This window comes from Dunckerocampus dactyliophorus, chromosome 18 (assembly GCF_027744805.1).
Source record: "Dunckerocampus dactyliophorus isolate RoL2022-P2 chromosome 18, RoL_Ddac_1.1, whole genome shotgun sequence".
NCBI classification, from domain to species: Eukaryota; Metazoa; Chordata; class Actinopteri; order Syngnathiformes; family Syngnathidae; genus Dunckerocampus; species Dunckerocampus dactyliophorus.
This window is the reverse complement of record NC_072836.1, coordinates 19,065,098-19,083,997: the sequence shown is the minus strand read 5'-3', so window position 1 is coordinate 19,083,997 and position 18,900 is coordinate 19,065,098. Positions and strand designations below refer to the sequence as shown.

The 18,900-nt window shown below is 40.6% G+C and overlaps 1 protein-coding gene across 2 annotated transcripts; it reads left to right on the top strand.

Annotated features, from left to right (window-relative positions):
* The first annotated feature begins 1,090 nt into the window (after positions 1-1,090).
* clcn7 (chloride channel 7) lies at positions 1,091-18,057 on the top strand. 2 transcript variants are annotated; one of them, XM_054760416.1, is made up of 25 exons: positions 1,091-1,493; positions 2,913-2,990; positions 4,592-4,657; positions 4,829-4,894; positions 6,426-6,558; positions 6,663-6,772; positions 6,942-7,022; positions 7,121-7,183; positions 7,918-8,001; positions 8,078-8,171; positions 9,456-9,520; positions 10,226-10,342; positions 10,427-10,481; positions 10,733-10,793; positions 11,404-11,545; positions 12,575-12,668; positions 12,798-12,970; positions 14,120-14,171; positions 14,294-14,421; positions 14,503-14,588; positions 14,687-14,819; positions 15,362-15,421; positions 15,497-15,673; positions 15,769-15,849; positions 17,028-18,057. In XM_054760416.1, the coding sequence occupies exons 1-25, from the start codon at positions 1,380-1,382 to the stop codon at positions 17,112-17,114; spliced, it is 2,400 nt and encodes a 799-aa protein (XP_054616391.1). In that variant the 5' UTR covers positions 1,091-1,379; the 3' UTR covers positions 17,115-18,057. The 2 variants fall into 2 exon arrangements, with proteins under 2 accessions (XP_054616391.1, XP_054616392.1); XM_054760417.1 differs by lacking the exon at positions 7,121-7,183.
* Positions 18,058-18,900: the final 843 nt, after the last annotated feature.

Below are 18,900 nucleotides of genomic sequence, written 5' to 3'. Positions count from 1 at the left end.
GTGAATGAACCAGAAAAATGTGATAATCCAGAAAATGAAAGGGAAAAGGGCTCTTTTAAATCACACAACAAAGTTAAAAATGCAATGAAAAAGGTCCTGCTCTAAAGCTTGGAATGGACACAGAAGGGTCAATCATGTATCCATGAGTATCATCATGGTTGGAATGTACAAGCGCATTGTGTCTACCCTTAAATGTGCAAAAACATGTCCTTTTAACTTGAATAAAACTTGTTTTGTAACATGCTCTATTACATGTAAGAGGCCCCACAGATCCCTGTTAAAAAGTTAACCATGCACTTTTACGTGGTAACCATTGTATTTGTATTTTCCTTATATTCATAGACGTTTAAGCAGGAACTGTGTTTACATGTATATATGTTTCTGAACCTCTAAGGCGGGGGTCACCAACGTTTTTCCTTGTGAGAGCTACTTTTAGAAAATGAAAATGGCCAAGGGCTACTCATTTTTGTAGAAATGATTTTCATACCTTATTTCAACCCAAACAAAGCAAATATGCTTGTTTTACCAGAACATTCACAAAATGCTGGTATCCACAACTCACATGTTATGTTTCAGAATACATTTCTTTCTAGTGTTCTCACATTATTAACTGAAAACCTGAATGAAAAGCAGGCCTGCGGGCACCTCATATGGTCGTGGGGGGGCTTACCTGGTGCCCGCGAGCACTGTGTTGGTGACCCCTGCTCTAAGGTAACCGTTTGTGTCCACTGTACTCGCTTTTTAAAAAGACAAAACAAAAAACATATGCTGTAGTTGTGTTAATGCACATGGAATGAAGTTTCTCAAGGGTCTGGACTTTTTTCAGATTTTAGAGTTAAATTTTTCAGCTCAGATTTATCCTGTGTACACCCAGTTGACAATTGTAGTTTTACTGTTGTTTTTTTTAAATATCAGAGTGTCATTTTTGTATTATCGATAAGACTTGATGGTGAATGAATGACATTGGAGTTATCGTAATAATCCACGAAAAACACTAAATGGCACTGAAAAAATGGGCATTTTGATTTTTGTGTTTTTTTGTGCAAACAGTTAAAACTTACTATCACAAATCTTAAGAATAAATTATAAATCAATAAATAATCATTTATAATAAATTATACGTAACTTTAAACGACTCGCAGACTTCCATACAGACCACACAAAGTTGAATGCAAAATTGACTCCCAGAGAAACTACAAGTCCCAGCATCCATTGCGATTAACGGGCATTTTTGGACTGGCACGCTTCCCTTACTTACTAAAGTGTCACGAGTTACAGGAATGATCATGGGGAACTGAGGGGAAATGGCACTAGTCAGCCGATAGTCATTACAATTCATGAGCTAAAACAACACCTTTTGGAGGTACCGGTGGGCCACCATGGCCAACATCACAAAGAAAGTGTCGTGGTCGAGCAGAGCCGATGAGTCCGGTGCAGCTGGCGAAGGGACGCCGCTGCTAAACGGCTCTGAGAAGCGGCGACACTCCAGAGAGGTAGGGCTAGCATGCTTGCTAACAGCTGGTTACTCTCGCAGTACAAAAATGATGTGATTTTTCTTAACACATAGAGCTTAAATTGTGTCGTTTTCTATAACGCAAAATAGCCATCATTTGCTCATGTGTTTGCACCCGAATATTCATCATATGATATATTGGTTGTTGAGCTAACTAGTTAGTAGGTAATGAGTTTTGAATACATGGTAAAATACATCAGTCATAAGACGGGAAAACGCTAATATTTGCTGTGAAACGCTGAACTACTCAGCTGTCAATTGTCTTTTAACATATTGTTTCCTCTCTGAATGTCCACAAATTCTGTTTAAATTCTATTGAGCATATCAATCGTAGTGGAGGTCTGCGTGGATGTTGCTCAGCATCCCAATGTCATGTTGTGGCTCAGCAGCGCCTCTGCTGGTTGAACCCAAGAATTACACTCCATTGTGCCGCCATTGTTTCGAGATGTGATTAAAGCACACTCATTTCCACACAGTTGATCAATTCTTAACAGTGAATCCATCCGTAATACACTAGATACCCCCCCCCCCAAAAAAACCCCCTGTAAATAGTGGTTGCACACATAAAAAGCTGTAAAAATGCAAATTGTTGATTAAACGTTACAATATGCCTCTTGCAGCTTTTAAACACATTTTAATGCAGTTTAATACATGGAAAAACAATTAAAGGCATACAGTATGCAGTAAATGCACATACAAAACATACAGTTACACATCATGTCTTGTCAAAGCATCTTCCTGCTGGAGAATATTGAGTTGACATGCGAGACAGCGGCCTCTGCTAGATTCATAGCTGCAGCACTTTTTTTTCTCCTCACCTTCAGACCATTTTCTAGTAAAGTTACCATTTAAAAAAACAAATAAACAATACACTTAAAAGCAGAGAAAATAAATCCATGAATATGCTCGGGTGTGATAACACGGTCTTTATTATTTGTTTATTTTACTGTGATAATAAAATCAACATTAACTTTTTTCATTTCCCTCCAGATTATTACTCAAATTAATTAATCATCAAATGAGTTGTTTACTGCCACTTAATTATTAAAGCTTGATCATCTGCCACATTTACTGCAGTCAGCTCTTCCACTTCATGGAGAAAGACTGGAAAATAAGGCAGACTTCCACCAGTCACCAGTGCTATTATTGTCACACGCATCACACTGACTAAAGGTGGAAGCACGCTCAACTCTTGTTATGGCAATGGAAAACCTTTTTCTAGTCAATTTTGTAGCTGTGCATTTTGTGTTATTTAGACTTTAATTACTGCAGATGAAAAAAAAGGTGTGTAGTGGTAATGCTGTATGATTGCCACAGGTGTCTTTTAATCGAATGCCAAGGTGTTTTTGTGATGAGCAAATTGTTCAACGCTTGTATTCCTGATGTCTGTGCCCTTTAGCCGTCTGGTGGAGGAGCTGTATTTCAAATAAGCAGATTGAGCACGGCGGATCTGGAAGAGGAGATAACGTCAGATGAGGTAAAATGCCATTCTGTCTTCAAATGATGTTTACAGTCCAGTCAGTACCAAGCTGGCTTTAGTTAACCTCTCCACACCCCACCCCACCCCACGCCAAACACATGATTCAGAATCCGTTCTGGTCACGTGTTTAGAAACATTAAATCGGGTCAGGAATTTTGCAAGCTTGTGGCACTAATGTACCGATGTGAAGTCTTCTCAATGGCTGTGCGTATTTGTGAATGCGGTACGAGGACAAAGTCACTTCATTTAGGAAAAATACTTTGTCCATTAAGGGCTGGTGCAGTTCGAGATTAGGTTGAAGGAGCTATAATACTTTCAATGACATTTTCCTGAGGCCTGTGTTGTTTTATTTGAATCCGGTGGTACAATACCCTGCTAATTTATAGCCATGAGGAGGGTTTTTACTGCTGCAGGCCGCATTGAGGGTCATATGACTGCCCCGAGGCCTGAGGCATTCACTTAGTTTACGTCACAGCCATTATACTACAGTACATAGTGTTTAATTACTCAACAAAAGAAAGTGTGGTTGTGACATAATGACTGGGGTGGGGCTGATCCGGTCCAGAACAAGTTCTGATACCAGCGCAAGTCAATCCATAGTACGTATCCAAGAATATCAGCAAATGTAGCTACCTCCACACATGCATTGCATCTGTCCTCCTCACTCCACCTGACGCCTTCACAGCCACAAAACAGTCGGGCATCACCAAGTCTACCTAAAACATCTGGGTCGCTACAATATCATACTTGCCTGCATAGAGGAGGTTACAAGTGTATTGTAATTGCAGGAGAGACAAAAAGTGAATATAAAGCGGGAAAAACAAAACAATTATGTGTTGGAAGTGTTTTTATGTCACAAACAAGATGAAGCAACCTGTGAGTGTTTTTAGCTGCGTTAGGGCAGGAGCACCCGGTGCTCGTTGAGAAGAGCGATGCGTGCCTTCATGTCATGGTCTCCAAAAGTCTCTTCACTAGATTTGTCTCCAGTCGCTTTTTTTGAAAATGACTCTGATTACTGGCTAAATAGAGCTGATGCCCTCTTGCTCTGTCGTCTCATTTTCTGGCAGACCAGGTGCATGTGAGGTGTGTTCAGAAGAGGAGTTACAATACATACCGCCACCTGCTGTACAGAGCTGTAACGATATGCTACATTCACAGACAGTCCCATTATAGTGTGTTTATGAGCAAGGGACGTATGGGTAGCGCCAAATCCATCAGGTGGCGGCCCAGATTTGCTGATGGCTGTCTGCCAGAGTACCAGGAGTCTCTTAGGGGTAAGGTTTTTATTGAGGGGGAAGTGTAGATAAGTAACGATACTTGCGTAATATTATATATCACAATATAAAATGCATAATTGGCAGCACAATTTGGTTATTATGTCTGCCAAGCAGCAAAGAGGTTGAGGGCTTCCGGGTACCATCCACACGCTGTATGTGCACCATTGGGAGTACATCACAACAATGTAATTAGTTTTTGTGTAAGATCCCATGACATAATAACGGCATTATTGCTTTTCTGTCCACTTTGGTGGCTGCTGATGTCACTCCGTGGTGTATTGTGTTGTGATGACTTGTGTCGTGTTTTGTTTTTCCTTGCAGGAGTCTGTGCGGGGGCGTCCCAAAGAAATCCCTCATAATGAGAAGCTACTGTCACTCAAATATGAGGTAAAAAAAAACAAAACAATGAGGAGCAGAATCGGTATGAGCTTCTAATATCAGTATGGGTCTTCCTATAGCAGATTGACCATCTCATTTTAATGTTTGATGATGTTTTGGACCTTGGAAAATTATCTGCACACTTAAACATTTATTTGTTTTATTTTGTGTGCGTTTCAGAGTCTCGACTACGATAACATTGAGAACCAGTTGTTTTTGGAAGAAGAGAGGCGGATGAGTCACATGGTGAGTGAGATGGAAAGCCCATTGTTGGTATGTTCACTGGTCTCTTCAGCTACGGCTCCACCAGCACAATCAAACTGGATAAAGCAATTTCAGTAGAAATTGTGCGTGTAGGACTGAACCAGCAACCGTCAGGTTGGGATACGAGCACTCGATGACCCGAGCCATGCCACCGTGCACAGAATAGGCAGAATGTTACGTGAAATGGGAAATGTGGGGAATTTTGAGAAAAGTCCTCATAGATAGACTACATGTCCTGAATGAGCTAAGCATTTTGATGTTACAATGGTTTGAAGCAGTTCACGAATGTGGGAGTAGTTGGCAGGCAAAAAAAAAAAACTGCGGAATTTGAAACGTTGGAATGTAAAAATGTAAAAATGATCGTTGAAATGAATAAATATGTTGAACGATTACACAAGGACAGAGGCTCAAACCAGCAACTGTCAGGTCGGGAGACAAGCAATCTACTACCTGAGGCATGTCACCCGGTAGAACTGTGGCGTACGCCTTCAGACATTTGACCTGAAGCCATGCACCCCCTACTCCTGCGCACTTAAAAAACACACACCTTTTGATATTAATTCAATTGAAATATTGAACATAGTTCATTGGTATGAATTTAATAGTAATTTTGGGTCACAATTAACGTTTCACATGAGCACTAATTAATAGATACATAATCATCCAACATATCTTTTACAAATATTGAACATAATTAATTGGTATGAATTTAATAGTAATTTTGGGTCACAATTGTGTATTTTACATGCTCACATTTTGCTAAAGTTTCACATGAGCACTGATAATTAACTAAATAAACATCCTACATATCATTTATTCCAGTTTGGTGTTGGCATTCTTCTGTTTGAATTTGAGCATCCCTTTTTTTTGTCCACTGACGATGGATATGCTTTAAGTCTGCATTGAAGGGGAAAGCTTAACAATCACAATAAAGCAGTATCTGAAGTGCAAAAATACAAACAACCAAGGTAAAGCCCCACCCATAGTGACAGGTTTTCACCGCTGCAACGTGCGGGGATTGGAACACCAATATGCCAATATCAAATCTATGAGATTAAACACTATTAATGTACAAAATAATCGTCAAACTTACTTATTTCTTTATGTGATGCCCACAGAGCAATGAACAACATTGTTTTCCTTCCATCCATCCTTCCCACTTTTGGTTCCGTTCTCCATTGCGCCGTGAGGCATTTTGGCGCGCTCGTAATTCAGTGTTAGGCTCTAATTGTTTTTAATTTTACGTCCTCTTCCAATTGGCGTACCCCTGGGGGTGCACGTACCCCACTTTGGGATTCTAGGCTGTGGAATGTCACAGTAATGTAAAATTATTTTTCACCAGTAGGGGGCACCTTTTAATTTGTCTTTGTTTTTATTAGTCCATCTAATACAAAATCTGTAAATTGGATTTTGAATACTACACTTGTGTTGGGTCAGGTGTACCCAGTAAGTGTCAGTGTGAGCGTATGTTCCAATAATCATTTTCCTATATCGCTTGTTCTTACTCTTGAAGGGTTTTCGCTGCTTGGAGATCAGTCGCTGGGTGGTCTGCGGCCTGATTGGCTTTTTGACAGGCCTCATTGCCTGTTTCATTGACATTGTGGTGGAGCAGCTGGCTGGACTCAAATACCAAGTTGTCAAAGAAAGTATCCTGGTACTCACATTATGATAAGCCACTTGTTTTAAAGTTAAACATTGTAATGATGTACCTCAGTCGAAAGACCAGCTTTCCTTGACATGTGATGCTCAGATATAGAAAGGTTTACAGAGGTGGGCGGCCTGTCCATCTCTCTCATCCTTTGGGCTGTCCTTAACTCCACCTTTGTCATGGTGGGGGCCATTATAGTTGCTTTTTTTGAGGTAAGACTGACATATATATATATATATATATATATATATATATATATATATATATATATATATATATATATATATATATATATATATATATATATATATATATATGCATATATATATATATATATATGCATATACTGTAGTGATGTGAGCTTTTAACATTTCTATTCAGCCTATAGCAGCAGGAAGTGGTATTCCTCAAATAAAATGTTACCTGAATGGAGTCAAGATTCCTAGGGTGGTTCGACTTAAGGTATGCATACATACATACATACATACACACACACACACACACACACACACACACACAGAGAGAGAGAGTCGGTGGGATAACCTGATTGTATTTGTCAGACCCTGGTGGTGAAAGTGTGTGGTGTTATCTGCTCTGTGGTGGGTGGACTTGCTGTTGGAAAGGTAAGAAACATTCTACAGTCGTCTACAGCTAGATCGCGGTTGGAATATCACTCAAAAATTCATTATTAAACAGTAGCTGTTTGTGGTTGACAATGGCACACTATTCATTAGTGGGGAAGTGGTTCGTTTTTTCCTGCTTATTTTGTCCTCCTTCCTCACTCAGTTTCAAACCCATTCTTAGGTTTAGGATAAATAAATTGGAGGCCAACTACCTAGCTTGTGTACAGTATTGCTGTGTTTAAAGTGGCAGCCATCTCTTGTGTAACTTCAGAGATGCCGTAGCTTGTGCAGAGGCGTTGCACAATGTCATGTAAACAAAGCTAGCAGTACTGTTGGAGTATACGTCTATGTACGGCAGATTATGTTTTATTGTCTACTATATTAGGTAATACAAGTATAAAAGTGACTATAGGGGTGTTATTTCATGTTTATAGGGCTTTAATAATGTAAAAAAAAACTTTTTTGAAGGTCATAAACAGGTTTTCTATGCTCCAACTATGAAAATATTCCATTTATTAATATTGAATCCTACTTGGCAAAAATGCACTTTGTGCGGTCGGGTCTTGAAACAATCAACAGCGATAAACGAGAGATGACTGTATTTATACTGTTAGTCACATGGCCCTCTCATTCCGGTCATCAAATCAAATCAAAGCAATTCAGGCAAGGTGTGATGCATATGTATGGATTCATAATGCAATTATGTGTCTCCTTGTTTACCCACAATCCTGTAGGAAGGTCCAATGATCCATTCTGGTGCAGTCGTAGCTGCAGGGGTCTCCCAGGGCAGGAGCACCTCTTTAAAAAGAGACTTCAAGGTGTGTGTGTGTGTGTGTGTTACATGTCGTGATTTTGTTGAGAAGATTATTATATCTCGTGTTTGTGCCCTTGCAGATCTTTGAGTACTTCCGGAGAGACACAGAAAAAAGAGACTTTGTTTCTGCCGGAGCTGCTGCTGGAGTCTCTGCTGCCTTCGGAGCACCAGTTGGTAAAATCAGCTTTCCAGAGTGCACTTAAGCGGTGCTACGTAGCCTCAGAGCTCAGTGCTGTTTCATGAGAACCAGTTGAACCACCGTTCAAGAGAGAAGGTTGACAGGAAATTCACAGAAGGACATTTGTCCATAAAGGAGTAATGACACTTTCATTTGTGCCATTAAGATTCAAGATTAAAGCAGCGTATTAAAGTACACACTGCTTTTATACTGTCAGGCAGCTGCGGTTGGCACTGATATGAGAAGTATGAGGACCGTGTCGTGGTAGAGCCTGTGACTCACCTGACATAAATGTTTCCTGTGCGACTGAAATGCGTCACAAATAGATAATAAATGCCCTGCATGGAGTGCATCTTACGTGCACTGCATTTTTTACTGAGTGTGACTGGTAAATAACCCGTCACGGGGCAAAATAAAGTTGCAAGTGCCAGAAATTTGTTAAAGAAGGTGAGAAACACGATTGAATTCCATCTCACCAGGATGTACGGGAAGTCTGTATCAACAGCCAGTTCCATCCGTTTGTCATTTTGGTGGATTTAATAGCCCAATGAAAAACAATGACAACCAGAACATTTTCATCAGTTGCAAGCAAGTTCACCAAGCTCCTGATCTCATTCCACATCTGCGGATTCATTGAATTTTTCATCCTCGGTGTCGCTAGGTGTTGCTACCCTAGAGCGCCCTCTCGCCGCTGTCAACGGTAGTGTTCACTCCTTGGTTCATGACAGGCAGTATGAATGAACATTTAAAAACATTGTATATTAAATTCGTCAGTAATCTCTTGCCACTTTGCGCTTTGACCTTCGTGGCTTCACTCTGTCATGGTTTTTCAAAACTACATTGAATAATAAATCATGGTGTTTTGTGATGTTTTGAATACGGTCTCTCAGTGCTAATGTGAGTCTTTATTTTGTCTTATTTATGTCTTTATATGTCTTGTTTTCTCTTATTATGTAAAGGTGACCATAGGGGGGTGTTTCATGTCTAAAGAGTTCTAATAATGTTTAAAAAAAAACAGGTAAAGAGGTTTTCTGTGGTCCAAGTATGAAAATATTCAATTTATTAATATTGAACCATAGTTCACGGAAATTCACTTATCAAGGTTGGATCTGGAACCAATTAACCACAATAAACGAGGGATTACTGTACATATATTTTGATATGTAAGTCGCAGGACCTGCCAAACTATGGAAAAAAAAAAAAAAAAAAGTGTGACTTTTTGTCTGCAAAATATGGTAGTGATAATTTGATTTATAGGTTTTTCATTCTTGGTTCAACAGGTGGAGTTCTCTTCTCCCTAGAAGAAGGAGCTTCTTTCTGGAACCAGATGTTGACATGGAGGATAGTAAGTCACATCATGACGTCTTTTCAACGCAAAATGTATGCAAAAACTTGCCCACTTCTTTTGATGAGGATAGATGACACACGTGCTCAGCAAGAACACATTACATTCTGGTGTGCCTGCAAATGACATTTTTTTTCTTGTCATTGGTGGCTGTCAAAGGAACTGACAGGCAGAATGCAAATGGCACATTCTGTCTCATTCATGCACATATAAATTCCAACCTCACGTAACTGGGTGGATTCATCAGTTTGTGCTTTTTACAATGAATGGAAAGATAAATATAAGTCCAAAGTTTCCATGCACGAGCACGCGCGCACACACACACACACAAGCACAAGCTCCCAACCTGGATGTGTTATGTACACAATGAAATTCTTCCTCTCGCCACCATACATAATGGCATATAGCCACGACGACTCAACAAATCCACAAAGACAAAGCCCACGCTATGCTTGCTCATGCACGGGTACACTCTGCAGTAGGCGTGTCGTATTATTAATGTACCTCCCTTACCAGTGATTAACCCCGTTGCCACCTTGCACAATAGAAATGCACACAATCACATGAATGTCAGCAGTAATGCAGTGAGTGCATGTCATTTTTTATATCTGTAAAAATGTGAATAATATTATGAACTGATCTTTGCCGGGACTGCTTTATTTATGATGTGATATGATATATATCGTTACATTTGTTACTCTGCAGTTTTTCGCCTCCATGATCTCTACCTTCACCTTGAATTTCTTTCTGAGTATCTATCACAACAACCCAGGTGACCTTTCCAACCCTGGTCTCATCAACTTTGGACGCTTTGAGAATGAAGTAAGGACATAAATGTCAAAAATAACACGGTGTTTATGTTGAATGAATAGCAATGATGACGTGCGATTTTTGTCCTTTTCTCAGAGCGTGGCCTATTACCTCTATGAAATCCCCTTGTTCATCGCCATGGGAGCTATAGGTAAAATATTTGTTCCTGGAAATGTCAACACTCTAGTTCTACTACAGCAGAGGTATCCGAACTTGAATTGTCAAAGGATGCTGCGAGCCATTTTGATAAAAAAAAAAAAAAAAAAAAAACAAGCTGTGGGCTGTGAATGGCCCCTGAGCCGCACTATTGACACCCACTGGACTACAGTGAACTTTTTCAAACAACCTTGTCGCGTGTCAGTTTGGCCTTTTATATTTCATACTCGTCATTTTCCCTCGCAGGCGGGCTGCTGGGGGCTCTATTCAACGTTCTCAACTACTGGCTCACCATCTTCAGGATCAGGTAAGGAGGAGACAAATCCCTGCAAGTATAAAACACATTTTTGGATCGTGTTGCGTGGGTCGAGAGCAAAAGGTCAGATGAGGCATTCACAATTATTGTTTTGTGTTACAACAGTAAAGCGGGGATTTTCCCGTTCTTCGAACACACTTAATGGACTTGTCAGTTACCTGGCAACCTGTGATAAGTGTTTAAAAATAGTCTGTGTGAGAACAGGTGCAATCATTCTGTCACTCACGCAAGGCATTGAGATTACCGTCGACTCACGTCAAGCGTTTTCCAGTTTAGATGACAACAAATATGAAGAGATGCAACAATAATGTCTGCATAATAATGCAGACCAGTGCAACCATAGTGTGCATAATATTGAAGAGCTAATTTAATGAAGTAATGGGTGCATTTACCTTATTTGGTTGATTATTATTTGCCCCACAAGCATAAATATATTAGTAGCTTTAAATGCTGCCTGGGAAGAACTTCTTTACATCTCTGTCACACTTCATAATCAAAAGCACTTCAAAAGCCACATTTAGCAAAGCTTGTCAACATTTTCTCGAGGCTGACGAACGAGGGTCCACTCATTACACCGCGTCATCTTGTGCGTGTGCATCAGGTATGTCCATCGGCCTTGTCTGCAAGTGATGGAGGCCATGTTGGTTGCCGCCGTGACCGCGACAGTGTCATTCACCATGATTTACTTCTCCAACGACTGTCAGCCTCTCGGGCCCGAGCACACGGAGGAGTACCCTCTGCAGGTGCACGCACACACACACACACACACCGCAGAGCGGAGTACTTGCCATCCAGCATTTGCAGCTCAGAATATTTACAGAATTTGTGTTCATTTGTGGGAAAAATCTGCCATTCTGTGCTTATAATACCCATAATTAGGCCTTTTAGTAGTAGAAAACTCATCTTATTTGTCCTACATTGGTTAAACTTTGACCAGGAAATAGTTGGAAGCTTAAGCTTGCTTGAGGAGGTGTTCTTTATATGAAGTAAATCAGCTTCACATTTATGCCCTTACTCACTGTACCATACGGACTATGCGGGTATCGGAATAGATGGTTACACACTATATACATGCAAAACAATACAATTTTGTACTAATTTATAACCCGCAAGGCCTGCTGGAAAGCCCAAGTGTACACTTCCCCAACAGGAAGTTACTCAGCATACCTTGCGGGTCATAAGTATAAAATAGTACTGTTTATTGCATGTGTATTAGCATGATAGTGTGTGAGTGTTTATTTTGATACCGGCTTAGTCACTGTGGTGCAGTTCCATTGTGTGTTCCACATGTAACTGCTCCATGATTGAGGTAGGCATAGTGCCATAAGCATAGCCTAAACTTGATATCAGTGTCAAAAATAGGCATGCGGGGGATATAGCAGTGATCTACTGGATTCAATTCGGACATCTGTATAAATAGGAATGCAGTTATTCTCGTAAATCTTTTTTTCCCCAGCAACTGTATTCTCTTGCTGTTTGTTTAATGCTTCCCTGGAGTCCCCTTGACCCTTTCAGGAAGTAAACAAATACATCAGCTTGTGTATTTGTCATCTGGATGGTTGCACTTTGTGTCAGCCAGCCAGGTGAAAAATGGTACATTTAAACTGTGCAATAAAGCTCTGGCTGAACAGTTCCAATTCATGTGATCAAATGACAGCGCAAACACTGTGTCATGTGCGTGCAGCTTGTAAGGGTGGATGAAGCACAGATAGAGCGAAGCTGTTGAGTATCCACCATTTTAGTCTTCTCATATTTCCTGTGTGTGCCTGCAGTTGTTCTGTGCAGATGGGGAGTATAATTCCATGGCAACAGCCTTCTTCAACACTCCAGAGAGAAGTGTCCGTAGTCTCTTCCACAACCAGCCAGGTAAAGCAAGTGTGCTAGAGTCCCCTTGTTAGAGTACCAGCAAAAAATAACCCCACATTTCACTGTATGTTGTATAATTATACTGTATATGTGATAAAGAAGTGTCAGTGTCATTGTCTGTCTTTAAAGGGTCCTACAACCCTTTGACATTGGGCATGTTCACGCTCACATATTTCTTCCTGGCCTGTTGGACGTACGGCCTCACCGTGTCCGCCGGGGTCTTCATCCCGTCTCTGCTCATAGGAGCAGCTTGGGGACGACTGTGTGGAATTCTGCTGGCTGCCATCTCGGCCTCTGGATCGGTAGGTCTCCAGCTACCGATGTACAGTGGAACCCGGGTTTTCGCCATTAATCTTCTCCAAAATGTCTGACGAAAACGGCAATGAAACCATGTAAATCCAATTAATCTGTTCCAGACACCCAGAAATATGAACAAAAACACATTTTATAAAGAATAATGATATCCACTATGTGAAATACATATAACTGACAAACTAAATGGATAATGTACATTTAACATCACTTTTTACCTTTCTATTTCTGTAATGTGCCCCCCTTAAACTCAATCTGTGTTAAAGGTTACTACCTTCACATTACAATAATATACAGGGTGGGCCATAAGTTTCCATACATAGGAAAAATATTCATTCGTGATGGACAACTTTTTTTATTTATGTAATGTGCTCTATATGATTACCATTGTTTCAAAAACATTAATGTGTTTTTGATGTTGACTTGATGAAGTGGCATTAGCACAGTTCGGTTATGCTTGTAATTGCGTTGGTGATACGTTCCTTGAAATGATTTATGTCTTGTATCGTCACCTGACACACTGTGGCCGTCAGATGCCCAGAGGGTATCTGAAACATAAAAAATATATACATTATGCATTTTCCTATGTATTGAAGCTTATGGCTCACCCTGTTGTAACGGACACGACCTTGATACTTTGCTACATGATCTTCCTTGAATTTCATAGTTCTTCTAGCATTCTTTATCAAAGTTCTGGCACTTGCAGTGTTTTTTTGTAGGCATAATATTAACACTCAGACTTACGCAGTGCACTTGAACGCCAGAGTGCACAGATTCTTATTAAGAGTAAAAGAAGAGACAGAAATTGAGTTTTTCATGGTTTTGTGTGGGTTCTAAGAACAAATAAACCAAGCACACATACATAATAAAAATTATTCAAGGATTCCCTGGCCGGAATCTGTCTATAGTGTCACAGCTCTAAAGGCACCACTGTGCATTGTCCAAAGTGGCTGATTTACCAACGCCTGGATGCTTTGTTTGAGCACTATTTGGCTGGACAATAATCAGAACGGTGTAGCAAAACAGAGATGTATTTTTTGCAATAAATTTCAGTGAAAACCAAGGTTCCACTGTATACATTTTCTTAAAAACTTCTGATTCGATGTCAGACCCCACTGTATCTCTTTCTGTTTGTTTAGATCTGGGCTGACCCTGGTAAATATGCCTTGATTGGAGCTGCAGCTCAGTTAGGTAAGTCTATTGAATCTAATGGAACTAGAAGCCACACTCAGATCTTCCACATCCTCCTGATGCTTTTATTCCACAGTTCATCCTCATGGAGTAAGTGAACGAGTCTGTTGTGGTGTTCACAGGGGGCATTGTGAGGATGACTCTCAGTTTGACTGTCATCATGGTGGAGGCTACCGGAAACGTCACCTACGGCCTCCCCATCATGCTGGTCCTGATGACAGCAAAGATCGTAGGAGACTACTTTGTGGAGGTGAGTAAAGGAGCAACAGTGGACAAATGCTGCTCAATTTCCTGTAAGAATATGATCATTTTCCACGTTTTCATGCTTCAGGGCCTGTACGACATCCACATTAAGCTGCAGAGCATTCCCTTCCTGCACTGGGAAGCTCCCGCCACCTCACACTGGCTAACAGCCAGGTAACTTTGTCTTCCTGAACTGGAGACAACCATGCTATCTTCAGCCTGGCAATTTCTGAACTCTCATTATCCCTCCCCTCCTCATCCCTCGTATCTAGAGAAGTGATGAGCTCTCCCGTCACCTGTTTGAACAAGGTAGAGAAGGTGGGAACTATTGTTGACACCCTTAGCAACACGTCGACCAATCACAATGGTTTCCCTGTGGTGGTGCAAGGAGCGACCAGTGAAGAGGTACTCTACTCAACGGCTGCACTTCTGTTCTTTGTGTTTGACAGTTCAGTCACTATAGGACTGAACTGAAAACTCGGCCAGAAACAGCGCAAGACTGCTCCCCTCATCACTCATCTCCGTGGCGGTGCTGCGCTGCTCTGTTTTGAAACGTGACACCACAGCGCTGCGTTCTTGGTCATTTGCATACTAACAGTGATTGGATGTTTACTGGTACTTGGATGTTTATGGTACTTAAAACATCACAATATTTAAAAGTGATGCGACAGCCACTGGAACTGAATGAATTGAAGTTGCGTTATTTCCTTTTGAAAAGTGAACAGATGAAAAGTCAAGCAACCTCCTGGGAGGGATTCCACTGTACATAACATTGCCTTGCTTTACATTTGCTTTGAAATTGTTTTGGTTTTTTACTTTTATTCAAGGAGAATCAATACGCAAATTCACAGTTACACACAAAAAAAGTCCTTGCTCAAGCTGACACGTGACACGCACAGTGACTGCTGATACTCAACATGAATTCCTTTTTGATTTCTTCTGTTCAGCCAGCAAAGCTCTGTGGCCTCATTCTTCGCTCCCAGCTTATTGTTCTGCTCAAGCACAAGGTCAGTGACAGCTTGGGCTGCTGAGAACGTATTTTACACCGGCACCAGCATTATGCGCAATCCGATGACTTGCAGGTGTTTGTGGAGCTAGCCCGCTCGCGGCTGACCCAGAGGAAGCTCCAGCTGAAGGACTTTCGGGACGCCTACCCGCGCTTCCCCCCCATTCAAAGCATCCACGTCTCCCAGGATGAGCGGGAGTGTATGATGGACCTCTCTGAGTTTATGAACCCAACACCCTACACCGTTCCGCAGGTAATACACAGCACTGCGTATTGCGTGGCTTGTGTATTTATTGTTGTCGGTGGTATAAATTAAGTGGGATTTAAAAAGATGTGGTTTGTTTGCAGGAAACATCTCTTCCTCGTGTGTTTAAGCTGGTCAGAGCGCTCGGCCTCAGGCACCTGGTGGTGGTGGATGATGAGAACAGGGTAAGGATGCACTCTTGGTTCTTATAAAGTAGAGTAGAGTTTGTTTTCATATTTCTTTTCTACCAGCATAACTTGGTGAATTTTTAAAAACTTTCTGGAGGTGTTTGGGTCATGGAAGACAACATTACATTTTAAATAAAGGAAGTATCCTGAAGATGTTCATTTTTGAAACAGATTCAATCACCCATAAAGTGTTTTCTTTCAGTTGGCAACCTTGGTGTAATGCACATTACTTAATCCTATCGAACTGGAAGGGAACATTGTCCCATCAACAAACAAACATAGTCATCCCTCGTCATTTCCAGCTTTGAATTTTGCAGCATTGTTTTTTCAAATATTTATTTATTCATTAGTCATGCTGTTTGGTAGTTGGATACGGCCTATTATTTGTCAAAAAAATTGCATTTGTAAGCAAATGTTAAATTTTTTTGCCAAATTTAGTCATTTTCAAGAATAAAAATGGCTAAAGGACGTAAAATACAAATAGAAGGTATCCACAAGACTCATCCAAAGACATTGCGATGATATGTAGTATTCTACACTGGTCACTAGGTGTCAGTAATTTTCGGTGAGACACACAAAGCAGAGTCTCACCGAAACAACAGGTTTGAATGATCTCACAACAGGCACAATAATCCCTAACGCAGGCTACTGGTGCTGCCTTAATACTGGCATAAAAGCCTGACGTCACTTCCTGTCCACCCCCTACTCGCATTTACTGCAACACACAGGAGCACGAGTCTTATATAAAGTATGTCTTATTTACTCTTATTATGTCTACTATACAGGGCAATATCAGTGTAAAGCTGACAATAGGGGTGTTATTTTATGTCTAGAGGGCTCTATTAATGTTAAAAACTGTATTTAAAAGGTAGAAAACACATTTTCTATGCTCTGACTGTGAAGATATTCCATTAATAAAGGAATATAAATATATAAACAATATAAATAAAGGAATTTTATTCAGTGGAAATTCACTTTTCATGGTCAGGTCTGGAACCGATTAACCACAGTAAACGAGGGAATACTGTATATTTTTTTTATTTACCTTGGTGGAGGCTTGTGTTGTGAGGCCCTGATTTATTCCTCTTCAGTTCCCATTATAATGAACCTAGCTTGTTTTTGTGTGTTATTGATCATTTTTGATGTGTTTGGACTTAGTTTTCCATCTTCCACAGGTGGTTGGACTGGTGACCAGGAAAGACTTGGCCAGATATCACATGGGAAAACACGGACTGGAGGAACTTCAGCTGGCCCAGACATAGTTCACACACACACACACACACACACACACACACACACACAGTGCCATAAAACATTCCCCAACTTCTAACTATCACAAGTGCCTAATCTGTTGGGCCACAGAGGATCACCATGACCACCAAACACATGTACAAGTTGGGGCTATCACCAAAGAGCCCCCATGGAACGTCTTTACTGCACTCTGTCTGATGCACACCCGTGTTGTTGTCTGTCTGAAACAACCCGATGGCCTTGTTTGCATCTGCTGGTGTGGTCCCAAGATTTTCAAAGTCCTCAACATTTGTTTTCAACCCTTTGCAGATGATGTTTGTTTGCACGTTCATAGTCTCTGCAGGTAAATGTGTAGTTGTCTTCACGCTGATTCATTGGACGGTACTGAAAGGACATAGTAGGTGATGCTGTGTTCATCAACTGACCAGTTCATACTTTTTGTTTTCATTCACTTTGTGCTGTTTTTGTTGTTTTGCACTGAAAGAATGCTGTTATTTATTCCCAATGTTGAATGCTTGTTTTTACTGAATGTTCACAAGAGAGATTTGAGTGTCAGATGCCGTAACTTAAAGCTCTTTGTTTGGTGTCTTTTTAAAAGAAAGGTAAGGAATGGTTGGCTGAAGAAATGCATTGTGAGCTACGGATTCCGCCTCCTTTCACATACTGAAAATACTTTGTGAAAAACAACTTTTATTTTTATTTTTATCAACAGACGTTTGCACTGTGGCTACTACTGAAAACAATGTCACAAAGGAAGGTAGCTGTTTATCACAGGAGAAATCCTTGCATAATGAGGACATGCAGAACCCAAATACTAAGATTCATGAATATCGTCAGTGTTACCCTGTTTGTTTTTACACGTCCTGTCTGTTGAATAGATCTCCATGTTTATAAATAAAGCCTGTGCTCTGTTTTATAACCACTGGATTAGATATTAAAAAAAGATATATTGTATGTGATTTGTTTGTGGTGTTGCCATAGCATTGCGACACCGTAATTGGCTCAGAGTTGGAGCTAAACAGATAAACAGAATGAATCCATCCTTCTTTATATCATCCGTGCAGGCTGCTGTGGGTATTGTAAAGGTGGGTTATTTCTTTCATGGCATTTAAACATCAGTATTGCTGCAGACCATCCCTTTATGACCACAGTGCACTTTAATTGCTACTTCCAGATTGCACGCACCGTGTCACTAGTCCCATGTGGTCTCTGGAGGAGACGGCGTTCTACAACATGACATTGACAGACAATACAACGGCAGCGCGCTCTTGATAGACGCTTGTAATTATTAATGCTAAGTTGTGAATGATGTCATCAGGGTGCCACTCACATTCCTCCAGAAACTGTCAAAAAGGGGAAGGTTCCAACATGACTAGGCGTGGTGAGTACAATGCATCACTACCCCGAGTCTCCACTGGGCGTCAGTAAAAAGTACAAAAAAGAATTTTGTGGTGACCAGCTAATGTGATTATAATTGTAACTTTTGGGTAGAATTTGTTACAATATAACTTGTAGTAGTTAATCGAGTGTGACATATATCCAGTGTACTTATCCCACCAAAGTATATAAAATAATCAGCCTCAATGAGCCACAGGTATACTGTCTGACTTCAAAGGTGTCCAATCATTTGCCTGATTGAAAACTCGCAAGTGTTATAACAATAACTAAATATTGTATAAAAAGGTGCGTATATTTTCAAACCAATATCCAGATGAAAATAATGAATCATATGTAGCCTTTGCTGTACAAATACTACTAAACAGTGGTCCTTGTCAGCGGAAGCTAGCAGCAGATGAG